Below are 19,325 nucleotides of genomic sequence, written 5' to 3' on the forward strand. Positions count from 1 at the left end.
ATTCTGCTGGTGGCTAAGATAGGCTAAAAGCATGTAAAAAGGCAGTAAAGCACTGCTCTGAAAATAATCTACAGCAGTGACAAAGAGGCAGGGAGACTGGGACAAGCCAAATGTCCTTGATCTCCAATTAGCACATAGCCAGACACTACAGAACGCACAGTTGGTAAATACGTGGTGTTAGGGTCGAGACATATATAAGTCACCAGGAAGTATTTTGAGCTGAATACTATCCACCAGAATCACTCCTGTCATGTGCACTATATAATAGAAAGAGCCCTGCTGTGCACACTAGCCTAAAGAAAATGTCATACTTTGTACACTGACCTAAAGTACGAATCCTGCTTTGTATACTGGCCTAAATGAAGGGTACTGATTTGTACATTAATAATGGCAGAGAGATCTGTTTTATACACTAGACACCAAAGGGAGTCCTGCATGACCTGCCATAAAAATACCTACATTGTTCACTAGCCAAAAGAAAGGGTCCTGCTTTGTACACCAGTCTTACCACCATAAAAAATACTGTTTTGTACACTGGTCACCAGAATGAGCTCTGTTTTGCACACTAGCCACCAGAAAGACCAGTTTTGTACACTAATCCAGAAAGAGCTCTGCTTTGTATCCTGGCCAACCCAAGGAGTTCATTATTTGTAAACTTGCCAACGTAATTGTTTTTATTTAGTAAGCTTGCCAATAGAAATGTCTGCGCTGCTTTGTACATTTGGCAACATAAATTGATTTGCTTTGTACCAGAGAGACTACGGCTTTGTACACGATCCACCATCTAGGGTCCTCCTTTGTACACTAGCCGCCAGCTCTCTTTCATCTAGTTAAAATAATGAAAGAAAATAATTAAACAAAAAAATTAAGGATTCCAAAACATATTTTAACACAATGGCAATGAATTTGAGATGTTTTACTTTCTTTGTCCCAAAGTTACTCTTCATGTATAATAAGTAATAATAAAGACCATTCTGTAAAATATAACATAATTCACAGTAGAGTTCTGAGCTCTGCATAAAATCACAAGGCTGTTAGATGGTCATGAAATTCCTTGGTTACATCTAATATCCTTATTCCATACATACATGTACAAATGTGTATGCTGAACCCATAACAGCCACAATGTCCCCTTTCTAAGTGACAAATCAAGATAAAATTAGTAACTGACAGCAGTCAATGAAATACAATTTTATTATTATTATTATTATTATTATTACTTTATTTTATACAAGGTGATATACTCGCTCGTGTTAACTATTCCAGTGGCTGTTTATCCTACATTTACAGTCTTGCATTTGCCAGAGGGGGATACAAGTCAAACTGTAGGATGTTATTGTGGGGCCAGGAAAGAGGAATTCCTATCAAAGTGATAAATAGGAAAAAGGAAGTTACAGCCATAAGAGGATGTTGGAAGGTTATTCAATCTCAAACTGATACTGAGAAGTGATTGTCACATTTTCTCGATGCCACCATTCATCTAACATCTCACATTTTTAGAGGAATGAAATAACACATAGACCTAAATGTGTCCAGCCATATCAGTCTACCTAGGAGTGCAGCACAGGTAATTGTTTCAAAGAAAAATATTCAGAGATAACTTAAGATATCACTTTGGCAGACCTCTGGGTACATAGAATTCATATCATATTCACCATATCAGTAATGAGATATGCACGCCAATATTTATTTACAATTCCTCTTCTCTCATCTTCAAGAGTCTATTTAAACATCAACACAGTCATCATTAACATTTATGTGTAAGGCGTCAAAAAGCTCTGCAAAGCCAGACAGTCAGAGTAACAAATCATACAAATTGCAAATAAAGAACCTCATTTAGAGTCGGACGCAAAGTCCGTTTTAGGCACATCCAACAAAAAAACACTATCACGTATGTGCAGAAAGCAGCAAATCCGCCTGCATCTTGGACGCAATTAACACTTGTGACTCACTACGAGAGAATAGGAGGAACGCGGAATTGTGAAGGCGTGCCCATGTAAATATATTCTAGTCGCAGTGAGGAGCTGACGCAACACATGTCAAAACAGGACTAAAGCTGTGCGGCAGGAATTAGGTGGAGCAAGCGTTAGCTAGCTGCAGGAACTGCTCGAAGCTGGATAAGGTATAAGAGTGGGACGTGACTGGGTTTGCTTGCCACTCGTAATACCCTACCAAGCTGTGGCACACTCCCACTCCTACATTTCTTAAACAAACTTTGCGTCCGACTATAAATGAGGTCCAAAAACAGAACAAGTACAGATGAGGTTGACGAAATAGGTGCGGAAATGGGACAAAGGGCAGAAAGGGTCCTGTCCATCAGAGCTTACCGTCTACAGGGTAAGGACAATGCTGAGACATTAGGAGCTAATGGGAGTGAACATGTGTCTGGAGCTGATATAGCATCCAGGGATAGTACTATGAGGTATAGGTAGAATAGGTGATGAGGTGGGTTTTGAGGGAGCACTTCAAGGGTTGAGGGTTAGGGAAGATTCTAGTCAGGTGGGTTATGGAGGTCCATAAGTGGGGAGTATCACAGGAGACATCTTGGAGGTGGGAGTGAGAGGTGGTTACCAGAGGAGAGGGGAGGTGTAGATCACAAGCAGAATGAAGAGAGCAGGAGGGAGTGCATCTTTTGACAAGTTCAGTGAAGTGGAGGCGTTTCTGAAAGCTGTATGAAAGGAAGGTGAGGGCGAGAAGCTAGAATTGAGTTCTGAAAGAAATGGGGAACAAGTGTAGGGATTTGCAGAGTGGTGCAGTAGATGTGGAGCAGCGAGAGAGGAAGACCAGTCTCGCAGCTCCCTTTAGGATGGATTGCAGAGTACAAAGATAGGTGAGAGGAAAGCCAGATAGTAGGAGGATACAGGTTTTGGTGACATCCTGAGTGAGAAAGGCGCGTATTCTGCCAATGTTTCAAAGGAGGAGGCAACAAAACAGCACAAGGGACTGGATGTGGGGAGTGAAGCTGAGGGCAGGATCAATGATGACACCAGACAATGGACTTGGGGAACAGGGGAGAGTGTGATGTTTTCAACCATGAATGACACTAGGAGAACTGATATTAGGAGAGGGGACAATGATGAGCTCCATTTTGCATATGTTGAGCTCAGCGATACGTAGCTTTGAAACATCCAGGTGGAGATTTCACGGAAGCAGTTGGTAACATGGAATATAAAAAAAGGAGTGAGGCCCTTATACCAGAAAGAGGAGAGGTAGATTTGTGTGCCATCTGCATAGAGATAGTGGAGACCTAAGGACCATATTAGTTCCCTGAAATATGTGGTATAAAAAGAATAAAACAGAGAGTGGTGAACTGCGTCTTGAAAAACCCTAACAGATAGAGGGAGTGGAGGGCAGGATGCGTCAGTAGTAGAGAAACTGTAGGAGCATTCAAATAGTTAGGAGGTGAAACAGGAGAGAACAATGTTGCAATATCCAAGGGAGTAAAAGGTGTCAACAAGAAGAGGTTGATTAGCTGTATCAAAAGCTATATCAAAAGCAACAGGGGAGTCAAGGATTAGTATGGAGAAGTGACACTTTGACCTAGCTGTAAATAGATCATTGTTCACTTTAGTAAGGGCAAGGTGAAGTAATAAGGGTAGAAGCCTGATTTCAGAGGGTCAAGGTGAGAAAGATGCAGGCAAATATTTGGGGAAGGGTGTGAAGGAGTTGGAAGGGAACATGATCAAATGGACAGGTTGATAGGGAAGAGGAAGAGAGAAGTGTGAAGACCTCATTTTCAGTAACATGAGAGAAAGAACTTAGGGTAGGTGGGTGCGTGGAACAGAAGGTGGGTGCAGGATGATATATCTGGCAAGAGGAGATATCTTAACAGATGGTGTCAGTTTTGTCTATGAAGAGGGTGGTGAATTCAGTGAGGAAAGAAGGGAAGGGTGGTGGGGGTGGGCAGAGGAAGGAGTTAACTATGGCAAACAGGTGAAGGGGATTTGTTTACTGGGTGAATATTAGTGATCTAGGTAGGTTTGCTTGGCAAGAGACAGGGCAGTATAGCAAGAAGACAGGATAAATTTGTAATGAGGAAGTCTGCGTTGTAGCAAGATTATATCTATTGTTGCTCAGCTGTACGGGAGAACTTTTATAGGTGAGTGGTCTGTTTGTAGTGCCAAGGCTGGGGTTTGGATTGAATAAAGTTTTGTAGAATGAGATGGCAACATTAGGGTAGTACAAGTAAATTTAGGAAAAAGGAATGGATCCGGAGAAGCTGAGAAAAAGATTGGGTCAAGGCATCTAAGTATAGTGCACGGATTTGGGTGCAGGTGGGGCTGAAGGAGACAATGTGAGTTAGAAAGAGAGGAGGTTGTGGTCAAAGAGTGGGAATGCAAAGTTTGAGAAGCTGAGATGTGTCATAAAGGAGAGAACATTAGGCCCGAGGAGTGTCCATTGCGATGAGTGGGAGATGATGTCCACAGGAGGAAGTGTGAGAGGCTTAGAGTTGGCAGTGCCAGCAGGGTTCTCATTGGGGATGTTGTAAGCCCCTAGGACAAGGGTGCGTAGGTTAATGAAAAGGAAGTAAGAAAGCAAGTTGTCCAGGAAGTACAGCAGATTTCAATCGCAGTTTAAAATGTAAATAAACAAAAAAACCAGTAATATTAAGAAGAAGAAACAAATAAAGTATTTTCTATGTTATACTATTATTATTATTTTTTTTTTTAATTCTCTTAACTTGTATCTCACAGTATAGATTTTTTGTAATATAAAAAATGTATTCCCCCTTTAAATTACTTTAATTTATTGGCTTACACTTGTCCACTGATAGCGTTTACTAAATATATTGCTTGATTTTTCTGGCTTCCTTCTGTGCTTTTCAGCTGTATGTCTTTATATGAGCAAGCAGAGTTGTATATTTTGTTTAATTGTCCTAGCATATCACATACTTGGTTGTGTTCTTTCCATTGGATACAACTGTATCCAGTAAGCAGCTTTGTGTCATACCCAACAGCAAGAAGAATAAATAACTTTGTCTAATTGTGTTAAGACATGGCTGTAAATACACAGACAGAAGCCAGATTTCAATTAAAAGCATTGCAGTATATTGCTGAGTCTCTGACTGCACACATTTATACAGCAGTTTATTTGACTTTATAATGCAGTTTGTAGCAGAGTGACTTGGACAGCAAATTTGTCCAAACTGGCAAAAGTCCCTGCGTAGGTCAAAAGCGACCAGGAATCCCTATCAACATCCTGATCAGATATTGATTAGTCCTGCCTGAAAATACAGTAAACCAATCCCTGTGAATTGCCAGTGGGTGCGGTCTGCCATGTGATCCAGCAGAATGACATCCATCCAATAATGATCACCCATGTGTGTTGCCAGAATGAACACAGATCCTGGTACAGAGGACTCTGACTGAGCCACTGGATCTGCACATGTATGCAGCATTGATGAAACATGTCTTGAGATAAATGTATCCATTGCTATAAAAACCACACCAATTATCACTGGTTATATAAATAAATGATGATGATGATGATGGTTCGGGAAAGCAACTACCATGTAGTCCCATCTGCTAAAAACGGTCCAGCATGTTTTTGGATTTGCTACTCAATGACCTTATTGTGTGTATGGATATTTCTCTTTTTCCCTAAGTAGTACAATGACAACTGCAGCCACAGCATGTATTATAAGACATAGCAAAACTCCCCACCCCATCTACTACCTTACACAGTCACTATGTCTCCCTGTGGGTCAGGCGTCAACAGCTAGAATAGAATAAACATTATGTTTGTCTTTATTTTATCTGACGATAAACCAGGAAGGAACTGGGGCCTGCTGGTAAAGCATTGGAGTGTGGCCTATTGCCTATGACTGACTTAAAGACTATATTATGCCATAATTATCCTTTTTTTTCACCAACTTTCCTTTAAGATTAAAGCACTGTGTATGGCAGCCAAAAGAGATATCTACACCACAAACCAACCACAAGCCAAGAAACAAATTTTACATATATTTTTATTGGTGACACATTATATATATATATATATATAATAACAACGTATAGCGTATATATATATATATATATATATATATATATATATATATATATATATATACATACATACACATATATATACGTTCAGTGCTCTCATCTTCCATTATTTATGAAAACTGTGCTACAGGTAACTCTGCAGAAAAGGAGGTATAACGCAGAGCAACAAATCTGACTCTGGTTGCTATGGGAAACACCACCTTTTCTGCACAGTTGCCTGTGGAAGGTTTTCATCATTGTCCAAGAAGCTGTTGGCTGAGAAGCAGAAAGCAGATTGGTTGAGTGGGTGTTGGTTGCACTGGTAAAATAGAGGAAAGGAGGTGAAAAGTCAACGGAGGGTTGAGGAAGTGAGGATGTGTGTTAGGCTGGGTACACACTACAAAAACTTTCGAACAATTTGTTATCACTAACGATTTTACAAACAACTGAAGTTCCAATCAGTCTGCCAATTCATGTGTACACACTATACACGATTTACCCTCAGATCTGTGCTCTTCATCTGGTCCAAGAGCAGTGTATTCGGTCATTCCTGTCACACTGATTTACACACAAAATAAACTCTGACTTTTCCACAATGTCATTATAAATTACGTTAGTTTCTGTGACTGAAACAAATATTCAGTCTCAGAATGAGCGGACAAATTATTCCACCTACAGCACTCTCACCTGGACAGCATTGAACAAAATAAACTTTGACTTTTTACCAATGTCATTATAAATTTCGTTAGCTTCTATGACACTGAAATGAAATATTCAGTCTCAAAACGAACGGACAAATTATTCCACCGACAGCACTCTCTACTTTTAACAACACAGACACAGTGACAGGTTCTTACTCTCTCTCTTGACCGACAGTCGCGAGAGTGCATACACATTGCAGGATCGGAAGGAGGCTTGAATGAGATTTTTAGTTCTACCGACCAATCAAATGAAACGATGAACAGTACTTTGGACCGACTATCTTCAACGTGTAAGTATACACACTATACACAGTATACACCTGAGACATGAAATGAAAGCACCAGATCAGTCATTAGAAGAAGCTTTTTTTATTCTCTGAGCGTTGTTGCCTGATAATGAATGATAATAACATTTTCACTCTTAAAACAAATCTATGGCTTGCGTAGACAGGGCATGTAAATTGCAGTATAGCAAGGCCAAAAAGCATTTAAGAACAGAACACTTAATTTTGCACAAATGTTCCCGATTCTCCACATTGCACATGACAAGATACAAAATCAGTATGTAGTCACTTTAGTGGGCAGAGGTATCTGCTGGAAATGTGCATTGTGGAAACATCGCTAGACAGTCCAGCCTACAGAACTAATAGTTAGGACAACCCTCTGTACTAATAGTTAGGACAACCCTCTGTATTAATTTTACCTTTTCTGGTTTTCTCCTAATCATACTTGCCAACTCTCCCAGAATGTCCGGGAGACTCCCGCATTTTGGGATAGTATGGCAATCTCCCGAATCTGCCCACTTCCTAGTGAAGTGGGCAGAATTTGGTCCAGAATGCCACAATTTTCCGGGAATCGCGGCATTTGGCCCCGCCCCCGGTGTAAAATGACATGTTTGCATCATTACGTAACCGGGAGCGGGTCCAAAATGACACAATTTTTGGCACCCGGCCCCCTCACGCCCACCTCCCCCGGCAGGCTCCTGGAAGCCAGCTTCAGAAAGTTGATAAGTATGCCTAAAATACTTCTCCATTTAATCTCATTTATGTTAATAATGAGAGTACATTGAGACTTTTATTATTCTTCTAATCTGTACCGACATTCTCCTTGTTAGGCTTACTCTTCTCATGTATGTCTCATCTGTATGATGATAATGATGATAATACCTTTGCAATAACATACGCTTCACCCTTTGAATCTCAGTTAAATATCTTGTCCTGCAAAACTCAATCTTGTTTTTGTACATGGCCCCAGCACAAAATGTAATTATTAGCGCTCTGATCCAACCAGCTGCTTCCATCAGAACATGTCATTTTAATGTGCCATCATCCATGCAGTTCCCATAAACACAAGCAAACAATACATAATACTACACATAATAATACACATAATGTCAGTTTTGCACTATTCTAAATGACCCTCGGAGAGTTAAGGTCAGCCACAGAATTCTAGGAGCTTGAGATAAACGTCAGCTGGAGAACCACAGGATGCCTACATTACCACTTTTTTAGAAGTTTAAGGAAGTTGTGTTTAGCAGATCAGCTTCATTTCCGGCACAGAACAGCCCACCAAGGTATGTTATCTAGCAGATGTGATAAATCCCCCCCCCTCCCCCTGTACACAGACAAACACTCCCCTCTCACACATATACTACAACAACTATGTTCTGCCTGGTTTGACTGTGAATGAAAAAAATGCATCTATTTGTTTACATAAAGTACATACAGTTTGCAGCTTGTAGTGTAAGCGAACTATGCATTAACTTATCCTAATATATGCAATAAAATCCATGTGGCATGCGGTACAATGTAAATATTGGAGGGGTTATTACAAATTTTGTAGATACTATGTCAACCTGGTTCCAGAGAAAATAATCAATAATTTATGCATTAATAACAACTTTGTTAATACCTGCAATGTTGTTTATGTACAGACAATTTAATTAAACTGTATATATAAGTTACAGACATAAAATTGACATTTTTCCTTCTCACATATGCAATTGAAATATAAAATGTTGGTGTGCGAGACAATAATGAATAAGGCAAGGAACATATATGCTCAAAAGAGCTCACAATCTAAACAACCTATGATTCTTGAGCATTCAAGGCAAAATATGCTGGTAGTTAAGCAATACCACAGAGCCACAGGTTACCTTAGCCAAAATCTATAGGCAGCTGGAAGAACAAAATTATAGATTACATTTTCAGGATTAAATGTCTGCCAAAATGTTGATATTTGCTAGTAACAAATTAAGCTGATAGTGGCATTTCTTTATTTCTAATTGAGTAAATGTAAAATATTTTACATACAGGGGCAGGCTCGGCTGAGGGGCAAGGGGGCATGTTTCCCCGGGGCCGGTCTCAGCGTGGGCTATCTTGGGCTAGGTCACTGGGCCACCTGTATTTTTTTTTTTTTAAAATAAGCTGCTGTGTGGAGTCTTCCCCCCAGGTTAAAATTTGTCAGCCCTCCCCTGATTACATAGTACCAGTGCTGGAAGTGGAAATTTAGAAGTGGCGGCATGGAATATGTAAGTGAATGGAATTTGACAGTATTACAATGAAAGCAGCATGAGAAGTGGTGGTATGGCAGACCACTGTATACCAGCCCACTCCCAGCATTGCATAGTATTATGTAGTAATCAGATGCATTTGCAATATTACACTTTATAGAAATAAGCCCCAAATAAGTTGTGAAAAGTAATAGGCAACTGTGTGGATTGCCAGCCATTGTGGAACTAAAAGTCCCAGCCAGCATGCCCTGGGAAGAGCCACAAGTTGCTTGAGATAAATGTGCATTTATGTCTTAAACATCTGTCGGGTGTGGGGTGTGTGTGAGTGGGGGTAGTGTTTGTTAGTCAAATTTGGTACAATTATTTATATTTTTCTAATTTAGTGAATTCAAAATGAATTACAGAGATATGTTTGAAGACCCGAACAATCTTACATTTTAATTGGTGTATCAGTAAAATGATCTAATCAGCTAAGCAGGCTAACTTAAAATAGAGGTAGGTACCCTGTGGCTCTCCAGCTGTTGATGAACTACAGCTCCCAGCAAGCTATGGGACCTGTACATCCATTTGGAGATCCACAACTTGCATGTGCCTGCTTTAGATATTATAGCTGTCTTTTAAATAGAACTACAATCCCACCCATCAAGTAATAAAACTCCTTAACCCTCAAAGCAAAACATTAATATTAAACACATGACAAGCATCAGCCTTTAACACTCACCCACAACCATTGGCTCACATGTCCTATTTGCATTATTTCCAATCCTGCATTTGAAAATTTCACCAGGGGTAGTAATATCTGTGTGTCCTGTCTGGTTGGACTTTGGAGCCCCAACGATAATCCTGGAGTAAAACAATAGAAAAGAATATACTTCATGCAAGAATAAAAGCTAATTTATTCCGTTTTCATAAATAACGAGATGCTAGTAACAAGAACCACATTCTTATAGATGCATGTAATGCATCATCAGTGATCCAAATATGTATTCATCTTACTTTACAGATGTGCAAACTCACCACTTATTCTCCTCATAGCCGTGGAGAACTACTGAGTATCCGAACAATGATCCAGTTGGTCCATGAAACACTACAGGGTTTGTCTCATCAATGTTATAAGTCCCAGCGAGGTTTGCAAAGAAAACACAGAGCAGTATCACACTCCAGTTGTGAGCCAGATTGAAAAGGATACAGCCCTTGTCCCTCTTCATGATGATCTATGCAATAAGTTTTACTGGTTTCCCCAAAAGTGAGTTCTTCTTTCCAATGGGGTGATATCTGCTTGCATTGAAGCCTTGTGATTGCAGGGTGACTGATTGTATCGAATATCCAGCGGCAGACCATAACTTTCATTGTATTTTCCAGCATGGGTGTTAGTTCAGTTACGTCTTTGTCACGCCCACACACAGCCCAGACTTTTAGCAGAAGTTTACTGAAAAGCTGCAGGATGCATCTCGCTAGTAATTAATCATGAACTCCACATGGCCTGCAGCACAAGGAAACAGAGCCCCCTGTTAGGTGGGGAAATTAGACTTGCTCTGATTATGAAATAGACTGGCATAAGGGTTTTGGATAATTTTAACTATAGAAGATGCAAGAAAACAATAGTTTCTGAGGTGATACTTCCTTACTAACAGTATCATACTCCATAGAGGTACAAAACTGCTGTTCAGACATTAAAGTAAAGTCATTTCAAGTTTCTATTTGCCATATAGCTAAATAAGAATCTTGTGCTTTTCTCAGGTGCAGTCCTTGCAATCAAAAATATTCTTAGTAGAAAACATCCTTACCAGCCCACAGACTTGTGCTCCCATAACATGGGAGAAGTTCACACTGTGCCTCTGACAAGCTGTTTCCTCAGATATTTCTCTCTCTGTTTCTCTCCTTTAGTTTGCTGCAGCTGGGTTTTCCTGCCCTGTGTTCTCTGTTCTCTGTTGATGTCTCCCTTGGTGCCCTGTAATTCTGAATTATATGCTCTGTATTGCTTTCCTGCTGTAACTCCACTCTCACAATCTCTGCTCCTAACATGCTATGGGGCTCATTAGTCAACAACCGCATAAAATGAAAAATAGTTTTCAATCCTTATTGCATTGATAAGGATTGAAATATTTCTAATATTTATGAAAAAACTTCAGCAGGGACAGCAGTCACGATAAACTGCTGTTCCTGTGAATTTAAACACTTACTTTTTCACTTGTGATGACTGGATCTTCGTTGAACTCCCTCCTGCGCATGCCCAAAGTATCGGTCATGCGCACAGAGACTATACTAACGAGTAACTGTTATCATGTGAGAGGGAGGGATCACATGATCTCTACGGAGCAGAGATGACAGCTAGGAAAGTTTTTAATTATGTTAATGTACGCAAAGCTGGCGTACATTAACATAGCACGTTTCCGAATATTACTCATTTTCGGAACTTGTTAGATTGCGGTAGGGAGCAGTTACCATACTATTTGATGGTGACTGCTCAGAAAAACTAAATAGAATGCAAAGCAGCAGATATCTGCTTCGATGCATCAATCATAAATTTGAAGGATCCTCCAAATTGCGCCTGAATCACGGTAAGTGTCCTTTAATAAGATTACACTGGTTGATAAATAGGCACCTCTATCCCTAGAGAGAGATTTCAGCCTTGCAAGCCTATTTATCAAGTAGTGTAATTTAACTAAAGTATGCTTGCCATCATTCCGACGCAATTTGGAGTATTCCTCAAATTTATCAATGTTGCATCGCAGCAGATATTGTGGATTCTATTTCGTTTTTATCAGCAGTCACTATAAAATAGTATGGTGACTTCTGCGTCACGCAATCTAACAATTTACGAAAAGGAGATTTTTTCGGAAACTTGTTATGTTAATGTACGCCAGTTGAAGCTGGCGTACATCATCGTAAATGAAGACTTCACTTCATTTTTCATTTATGTCCAGCTCTGCTCCGAAGAGCAGAGCTGGACAGCGCATGTACGGAGGGATCATGTGATGCCTCCCTGTCACATGGTATAATTTCTACTGGAGGGTTCCTGTGCGCAGGTTCCAGATTTTCGTTGGGGACATGCGCACATGCATTCTAAAGAGGAACGAAGAAAGGAGGAGGAGATCCTGACACGAGCGCATTATGAAGAGGATGTGGTAAGTATTTTTTTTTATCAAAGAAACAGCAGTTTATCGGAACTGCTATTCCTGTGTTGTTTTTTTTTTATAAATATGAGAAATAGTTCAATCTTTATCAGTGCCATATGGATTGAAAACTATATTTCATTTTTTGTGTTGTTTGATAAATAGGCCCCCAAACCTATTTATTTTACTTCTCCCGTGTTCCAAACTTTCCTTACATCCCAGCTTACTCTGATTGTCCTATGAAATCTTAAGGACTATAGAAAAGTTGCTCTCCAAAGATACAACATACTGGAAAGTGAAAACTCAGTACACAAAGTCTAACTGAGAAATATATCAATACATCATCATCAAATACATCTGCGACCATAAATTTCATTAATCGTCTTACACCCCTTTACACTGCAGTCTTGGGACACTCAGATTACACAGTGTAAACCATTCCAAACCCCTGTTAGAGAGTTAGTTCTCTGTAATTATATCTCCTGACTGCAGCATTCATTTTAAAACAGATAGGGTATGATTATAGTATTATTATTTTTTTTACGATGGACTACTGAAAAAAAAGCTAGGCTTTTTTTATTGAAACAAAAAATTATAGTACAACCATATTTTTAAAGTACTTAAAGGTACTTTTTCAAGTTAACATTTGTCTTATTGCTATTATTGTTCTGTGGATGAGTACTGTCTGTTATATAACATAACTTGAACAAAATAGTTTTATTGAACAGAGGTTAAGAAAGGGAGAGTGAGATTTATCTTATCAGAGATATTAAAGGCCAGTAATGGGAAGCCTGCTTACCTCATCAAGTTGTGTGCACAGCCTCATCTGGTGCCAAAACTATAGGCAAAAAGAGAGTTCTCAGCTTCAAAACAGTAAATAAGAAATAAACAGGCACCTGTTGTATCAGAGTATCTAAGTCAGACCTTAATCTATAACATTTGCAATAACCAGATTATGCCAAAATTAATTATTTGTCCTGTATCCAGATGTCACGTGTGATTGCAATGAGCTCAAAGTAACACACTTAGGGGTCTATCATCATTAGCTATTTATAATATATATAATATAATTATTTATGTAATCCACAGATGTTCTTCAGTTTAATCCAATGGGAAAATGTTATTTACTTGTAATCTAATGGAAGTTTTTTTGAGTTTTCTTTTATTATGGTTGAAATAGTGGTCTTAGCCTGTCACAAAGTCAGAGCCAGCAACTACAAGCAACTATCAAAGTAGTATCTATTTCCTACCTTTGCATCATTAGCAGCTAAATTAAATCACTGCAGCTCCAGGTGGATAGGGAACCAATGTTTCGCTCCTGCTCTCAGTACTGGAATGTGGTACTCAACACTGTTTGTATTCTGAAACCCCAGCTCAGTATTTCCTCCATTCACTCCTTTTACCTAGATGTATATAAAGTTGCCATTTGTATCGTTTATCACCTTTGGAGTCCTGCTGCTTGTTTATTCGCTGTATGCTGCATATTGACCTTTGTTGCTATACTTGTAGTCTGCTTATTAACAAGTATGTGTTCTCACCAGAAGCTGCATATGGAACTTGTTACCATACCTGCAGCCTGCTTGTTACCAACCAGTGCATTTACTATATACTGCATACAGAACTTTGCTATTATACCTGCTGTCTACCAGGTCACTCGCCAGCATGCTGCGTATTGTACTTGTTCCTCATTTTTCCAACCAAATCTCCTAGGTCTCCAGCCATCGGGATCCTTTTCAGTTATTACCCTTTTTGAGGTGCAGCAAAGATATAGATTGTAATATAGCTACTCTGCTCCTCAGGACTGAACAGTTTGTAATGGTTGGCATTGTAATAAGGAGAGTATTTGTAAGTACATGTCGGGCATAGGTCAGGGAAAGTTGTTTGACTCTGATAGGAAGCAGAGAACTTTACATGTCAAACCATCTATAAAATTAAAAGTATGTTCAGGTCCAGAGATAATTGTTTTCCAGGGAAGAGAATAAACGCAAGAAGCACTGGGAGGGAAGTGCCAATGTTCCCAAATCGGTGTTAATAGAGTATTTCAATGGCGTTTTAACATGTAACACACACGACTCCATTGCAATAAATGGGTCATTGACATTAATGTTGAAAATAGAGTACACAAATAGAATACGATGCTTTATAGATACAATACACTACTCTAGTTAAACATGTATATAATGCTCTAAAATAGAAATGAATTGACTTTTTGAAGTGTGGTGAGGTGCCTTGTATTCACTGACATGCAGCATACAAAAAAATGCACAACGATGCAAATTATGGCGGACACAAGAATGCAAATGGGTGTAGACACATAGGGGCCAATTCAATTTGGCCATGTTAGTGTAGGCACTAACTGTATTACTGTTAATACAATAATTTTAACCCAAATTTTTGCTCGTGGTCCCAAGGGCTGCAAGCAAAAATCAGCTGCATTATTTCTAGAATAACGTGGCCGAATTAAATTGGCCCCATGGAATGGAATAGGAGTTCCAGCAGCACGGTGGCTTAGTGGTTAGCACTTCTGCATCACAGTGTGGGGGTCATGAGTTCAATTCCTGGCCAGGAATTGTGGACTGTGTGGAGTTTGTATGTCCTCCCCATGTTTGCGTGGGTTTCCTCCGGGTGCTCCGTTATCCTCCCACACTGCAAAAATATACTAGTAGGTTAATTGAGTGCTATTAAATTGACCCTAGTCTCTCTCTTTGTGTCTGTGTGTCTGTGTGTGTTAGGGAATTTAGACTGTGAGCCCCAATGGGGCAGGGACTGATGTGAGTGAGTTCTCTGTACAGCGCTGCGGAATTAGTGACACTATATAAATAGATGATGATGAGTTATTTTTATATGCATTATCATGCCTTGCACTTGCGTTAAAAAAAAATGCAAGTCAGGCGTAGTGTTTAAATGCTAGTGCATTTAACTAAGATATCTCTAATACTGGGAGCCCTTCAGAAAATTATTTTTGGCTTATCTTGAAAAACCTTCTATAACACTTTATCACAAATTAAGAATGTTTTTTAATCTTTTAGCTATCTCAGTTAATTTGTGTAATGAAATATTATTTTAATGTTGTTTGCGTAGTACAGTATTCATTTTATTTAGCATTTTACATTTACCTTGCTATGCAATACCCATTAGGGCTTTATCTAACTTTATAAAAATCAATCAAGAGGAGTATTAGAACACGAGGACATGTACTGAAACTGGAGGTTCAGAGGAAACTTGAGGAAAGATTACTTCGCAGAAAGGGTAGTGAATAAGTGGACTAGCCTCCCAACAGAGGTGGTAGAGGCTAATACGGTAGAGCAATTTAAACATGCTTGGGATAGACATAAAAATATCCTTGCAAAGAACTAAGGATCAAACAGGGTTGGAAGTTACAATAGGTTAAAAAATGGGGAAATAGTTCTTATCTGCCGTCAGATTCTATGTTTCTATATAAAACTGTTTTCTCTAAAGTGCTTATTCTTTGTGTGTTTACTTCTTATGCTACATTATAGCCCTTTAGGATATTTCATAACTAAGGGGGATATTTCCAACTGCTATTGGCTGTATAACTGTTTCTATCAGCTTCTAAAATAAGATTGTGCTTTTATTTCATTATGGTGAATAAATATTGTCAAATTTTAACAAAATAATGTTGTTTTGTATCAAGCTCAATAATAAATGTTATATGTCTAGAATTCATGTTTACTAACATAGGAAATACATTTAGTGAATCAGCATCTCCCCTCTGCATAAATATACAGTCAACTATGAAGCATTTCCAAAACTGTGGCATATATCTACTCTCCCCCTCCAAAAATGACATACACTTATATAACTGTTGTGCTATAAATCCTAAATATCCCCGAGCCAAAAGTGAAAAATAATAGTACAGTCTAACAGAAATTGTTTCTGTATATTGGGGATCCTTACATCGTTTGCACATTGTAATAGCCTACTAGTAATAGTTTACAAGGAAGACATATCGTATGCACAGAAATATAGCTCTTCCTCCCATTTCATTGTTTTTAGAAGATTTTTAACTTCAGTTGAATTCTTCAAAAAAATATGTAATACTAGTAACAGAATTAATAACTAGGACTATTGGAAGTCCTGGCAAGTTCATTATGCTTTTATATATCTTTGAAATATATGACAAAGGACGCTGATTTCTATCTTTTAATAAAAAACTACCTTTAGGAAGTGTTAGAATAATCAACAAGAGGGTGATCGCCCTACACTAGCTTATTTTATTATTATAATTATTATTATAATTATTGTTATTATTATTATTACTAATGTACATTTGAGGTGGCATCTAGGGAATAGTCATTACAACATGGTAACATTTGACTTAAATAGTGTATGTGGCTTATAGTGTGGCTGTGTGGAAAATTGTGTATCTAATTGTGTGGCTGTTTGACAAATAGAGTGTCTGTTTGGCAAATAGAGTGTCTGTTTGGCTAATGGTGTGGCTGTGTGGCAAATAGTGTGTCTGTGTGGCAAATAGTGTGTCTGTTTGGCTAATAGTGTGTCTGTTTGGCAAATAGTGTGTCTGTGTGGCAAATAGTGTGTCTGTTTGGCTAATAGTGTGTCTGTTTGGCTAATAGTGTGTCTGTTTGGCTAATGGTGTGGCTGTGTGGCAAATAGTGTGGCAGTGTGGAAAATAGTGTGTCTGTTTGGCTAATAGTGTGTCTGTGTGGCAAATAGTGTGTCTGTGTGGCAAATAGTGTGTCTGTTTGGCTAATAGTGTGTCTGTTTGGCAAATAGTGTGTCTGTGTGGAAAATAGTGTGTGTGGCAAATAGTGTGTCTGTTTGGCTAATGGTGTGGCTGTGTGGCTAATGGTGTGGCTGTGTGGCTAATAGTGTGTCTGTTTGGCAAATAGTGTGTCTGTTTGGCAACTAGTGTGTCTGTGTGGCTAATAGTGTGTCTGTTTGGCAAATAGTGTGTCTGTGTGGCCCCATGTTGCGTTTGGCCATGTTCATATAGTGTGTGTGCGCGCGTGCAGTATTTTAAATATAGCGTGTGCGTGCACTATTTTAATATAATATGTGAGGGAAGGGAGGATCTTAATATAGTGTGGGAGGTAGGCTTTTTAGTGGTGGAGTGTAGGTGGGGGCTAATTATTTAAGGTGAGGTGCAGGAACCTTTAATTTAATGCCAGGGTGGTTTAGGGCTATCAATGGAATATGGGGCTGATTTTGGGTAGGAGGGCTATTTATTAAATGTGAATATGAATTATTTATTGTCAGGGATGGTTGTGGAAAATGGCTATATTTATTAAACTTTAATGCTATTTAATTTATTGCTGGGACTGTTTGGAGGGAGGGAAATTTGTTTTGAGTGAATGGGTATACTGTTAATTTAATGTTCGGGCTGGTTGGAGGGAAATAGGTCTACTTATTAAATGTGAATATTATTATTATGGGGACTGGAGGGAGGCCTAATTATAAAATGTGAGTGCTATTGTTTTAACACTGGGGCTGATTGGAGTTTTCTAAATCTCATGTACCCATTTTTTTTTTCAAAATAGGGCATCCAATATTCCAGGATCAAGACAAGAATGAACTGAGCTAAAGAAACCAGCTGCTACAAGTGGTGAAAGTGACCAAGACAGGTAGGAGAGAGCAGGACAATCTGCCAACTGTCCTGAGTCTGGTGGGGCAGTCCTGAATTTGGGTGACTTTCTCCCTTAGTCAGGATTTGGTCCGACTGCAAAGACAGTTGGGAAGTATGTCCCGCTTCACAACATACTGCTTGTGAAGGCAAAGCTGTGTGCTTCTAACAGTAGTGCCTGTGTATTTGTCTAAATGATAACCATGTTACATAATAAGGGCCCTGATATCATAAATACCCTGAGCCTTAATCCAGCTCTGGTTAAGGAAAGGGAACTGATAGCTGCTCCCAGTTCCTGGACAGGACACAGACTGCAGAGCAAGCAGAGGAGCTCTAAGTATCACAAGATTTGGTAATCTCGTGAGACAAAGAGCTTCCCTGCTCACTCTACAGGAAGTTCACACCCTTATGGATGTCAGCAACACCAGAAGAATATATAAGTACAGTGGGCTGGGAGTGTCATAATGTGCCTGGGGGGATGGCGTGTTGTGGCTGGGAGAGCGTGATAAATGTAATGTATTATTATAATGTATGTATCAATGCCCCATGTTGGCCACACCCACAACACAATGAGGTCACGCCCTGTTCGGGAACATTATGTCATGTACTGGGAACATTATGTTGCATCCTGTTGGGCACATGCAAGGCACAGGGCAACTTGCTGCTAACAGTACATGACGTTTTACTGGGCATATTACTACTTATTTGGCGTTTTATATCATGTATATTATATTTAGCATGTTACATATTTTTGACATACTATATAGTTTGCATATTTCTTAGTATACTAGATGTTTTAGTCTTTTTATTCAGCATATTATATGATGTAGTGCATAGTGCGTATTGTTATTGGGTTATGAAGATACGGAACTATATTGTGGTCATTGAGTTGTTATTTTGGGCAGAGGAACTGAATCTGGTAGGTATTGGGATGAATAATGTATTGGAAATAAAAATTAGTTTCTTTGTGATGCAATGAGAAAGTTCTCCTCCTCTGTGATAGAGGAGGGGCCTTCACATTGCTCCTTCCGCTGCCGCAATGGTGAGGAGCAATGGTTCTTTCTATTAACAATTAAAAGCACATGTGGCAGTGAAATATTCATGCATGTGCAGTTTAATGTATGCCAAAGGCTCCGCCTGCATAAATGTAAGCTCTTAGGGGTCTCGGCACGATCCTGAGAGGGCATTAGGATCGTATGTTTAGCCGCGAAAAGCAAAGCTTTAAATTTCTTTGTAAATTGGAAGTTTGTAGTGCCCACATTAATATATGGGATCTGCATTAAGCAGATCCCATATATGGACCCAAAATTTCTATGTTTTGATCCCCAAGCCACTTAGTTATCACTTTTGTTTTAAGGCAAGGTACTCCATCATGCTGGAAAAGGCATTGTTCGTCACCAAACTGTTCTT

General features: G+C 39.2%; 1 protein-coding gene and 1 long non-coding RNA gene across 2 annotated transcripts in view; both read right to left on the minus strand.

The window, feature by feature from the left end:
* The window catches only part of ITGA4 (integrin subunit alpha 4), a 114,191-nt gene extending 103,512 nt beyond the window's left edge, over positions 1 to 10,679 (minus strand). The window contains exons 1-2 of the mRNA XM_075180502.1: positions 10,215 to 10,679; positions 9,919 to 10,040 (exon numbers count right to left, since the gene is read on the minus strand). Of these exons, the coding sequence (XP_075036603.1) occupies positions 9,919 to 10,040; positions 10,215 to 10,405 (313 nt within the window). The 5' untranslated portion in view covers positions 10,406 to 10,679. The remainder of the gene's footprint in view (positions 1 to 9,918; positions 10,041 to 10,214) is intronic.
* The window catches only part of LOC142098060 (uncharacterized), a 404,421-nt gene that overhangs the window by 109,056 nt on the left and 276,040 nt on the right, over positions 1 to 19,325 (minus strand). The window lies entirely within an intron of this gene.

Source organism: Mixophyes fleayi, chromosome 7 (assembly GCF_038048845.1).
Source record: "Mixophyes fleayi isolate aMixFle1 chromosome 7, aMixFle1.hap1, whole genome shotgun sequence".
Classification (NCBI taxonomy): domain Eukaryota; kingdom Metazoa; phylum Chordata; class Amphibia; order Anura; family Limnodynastidae; genus Mixophyes; species Mixophyes fleayi.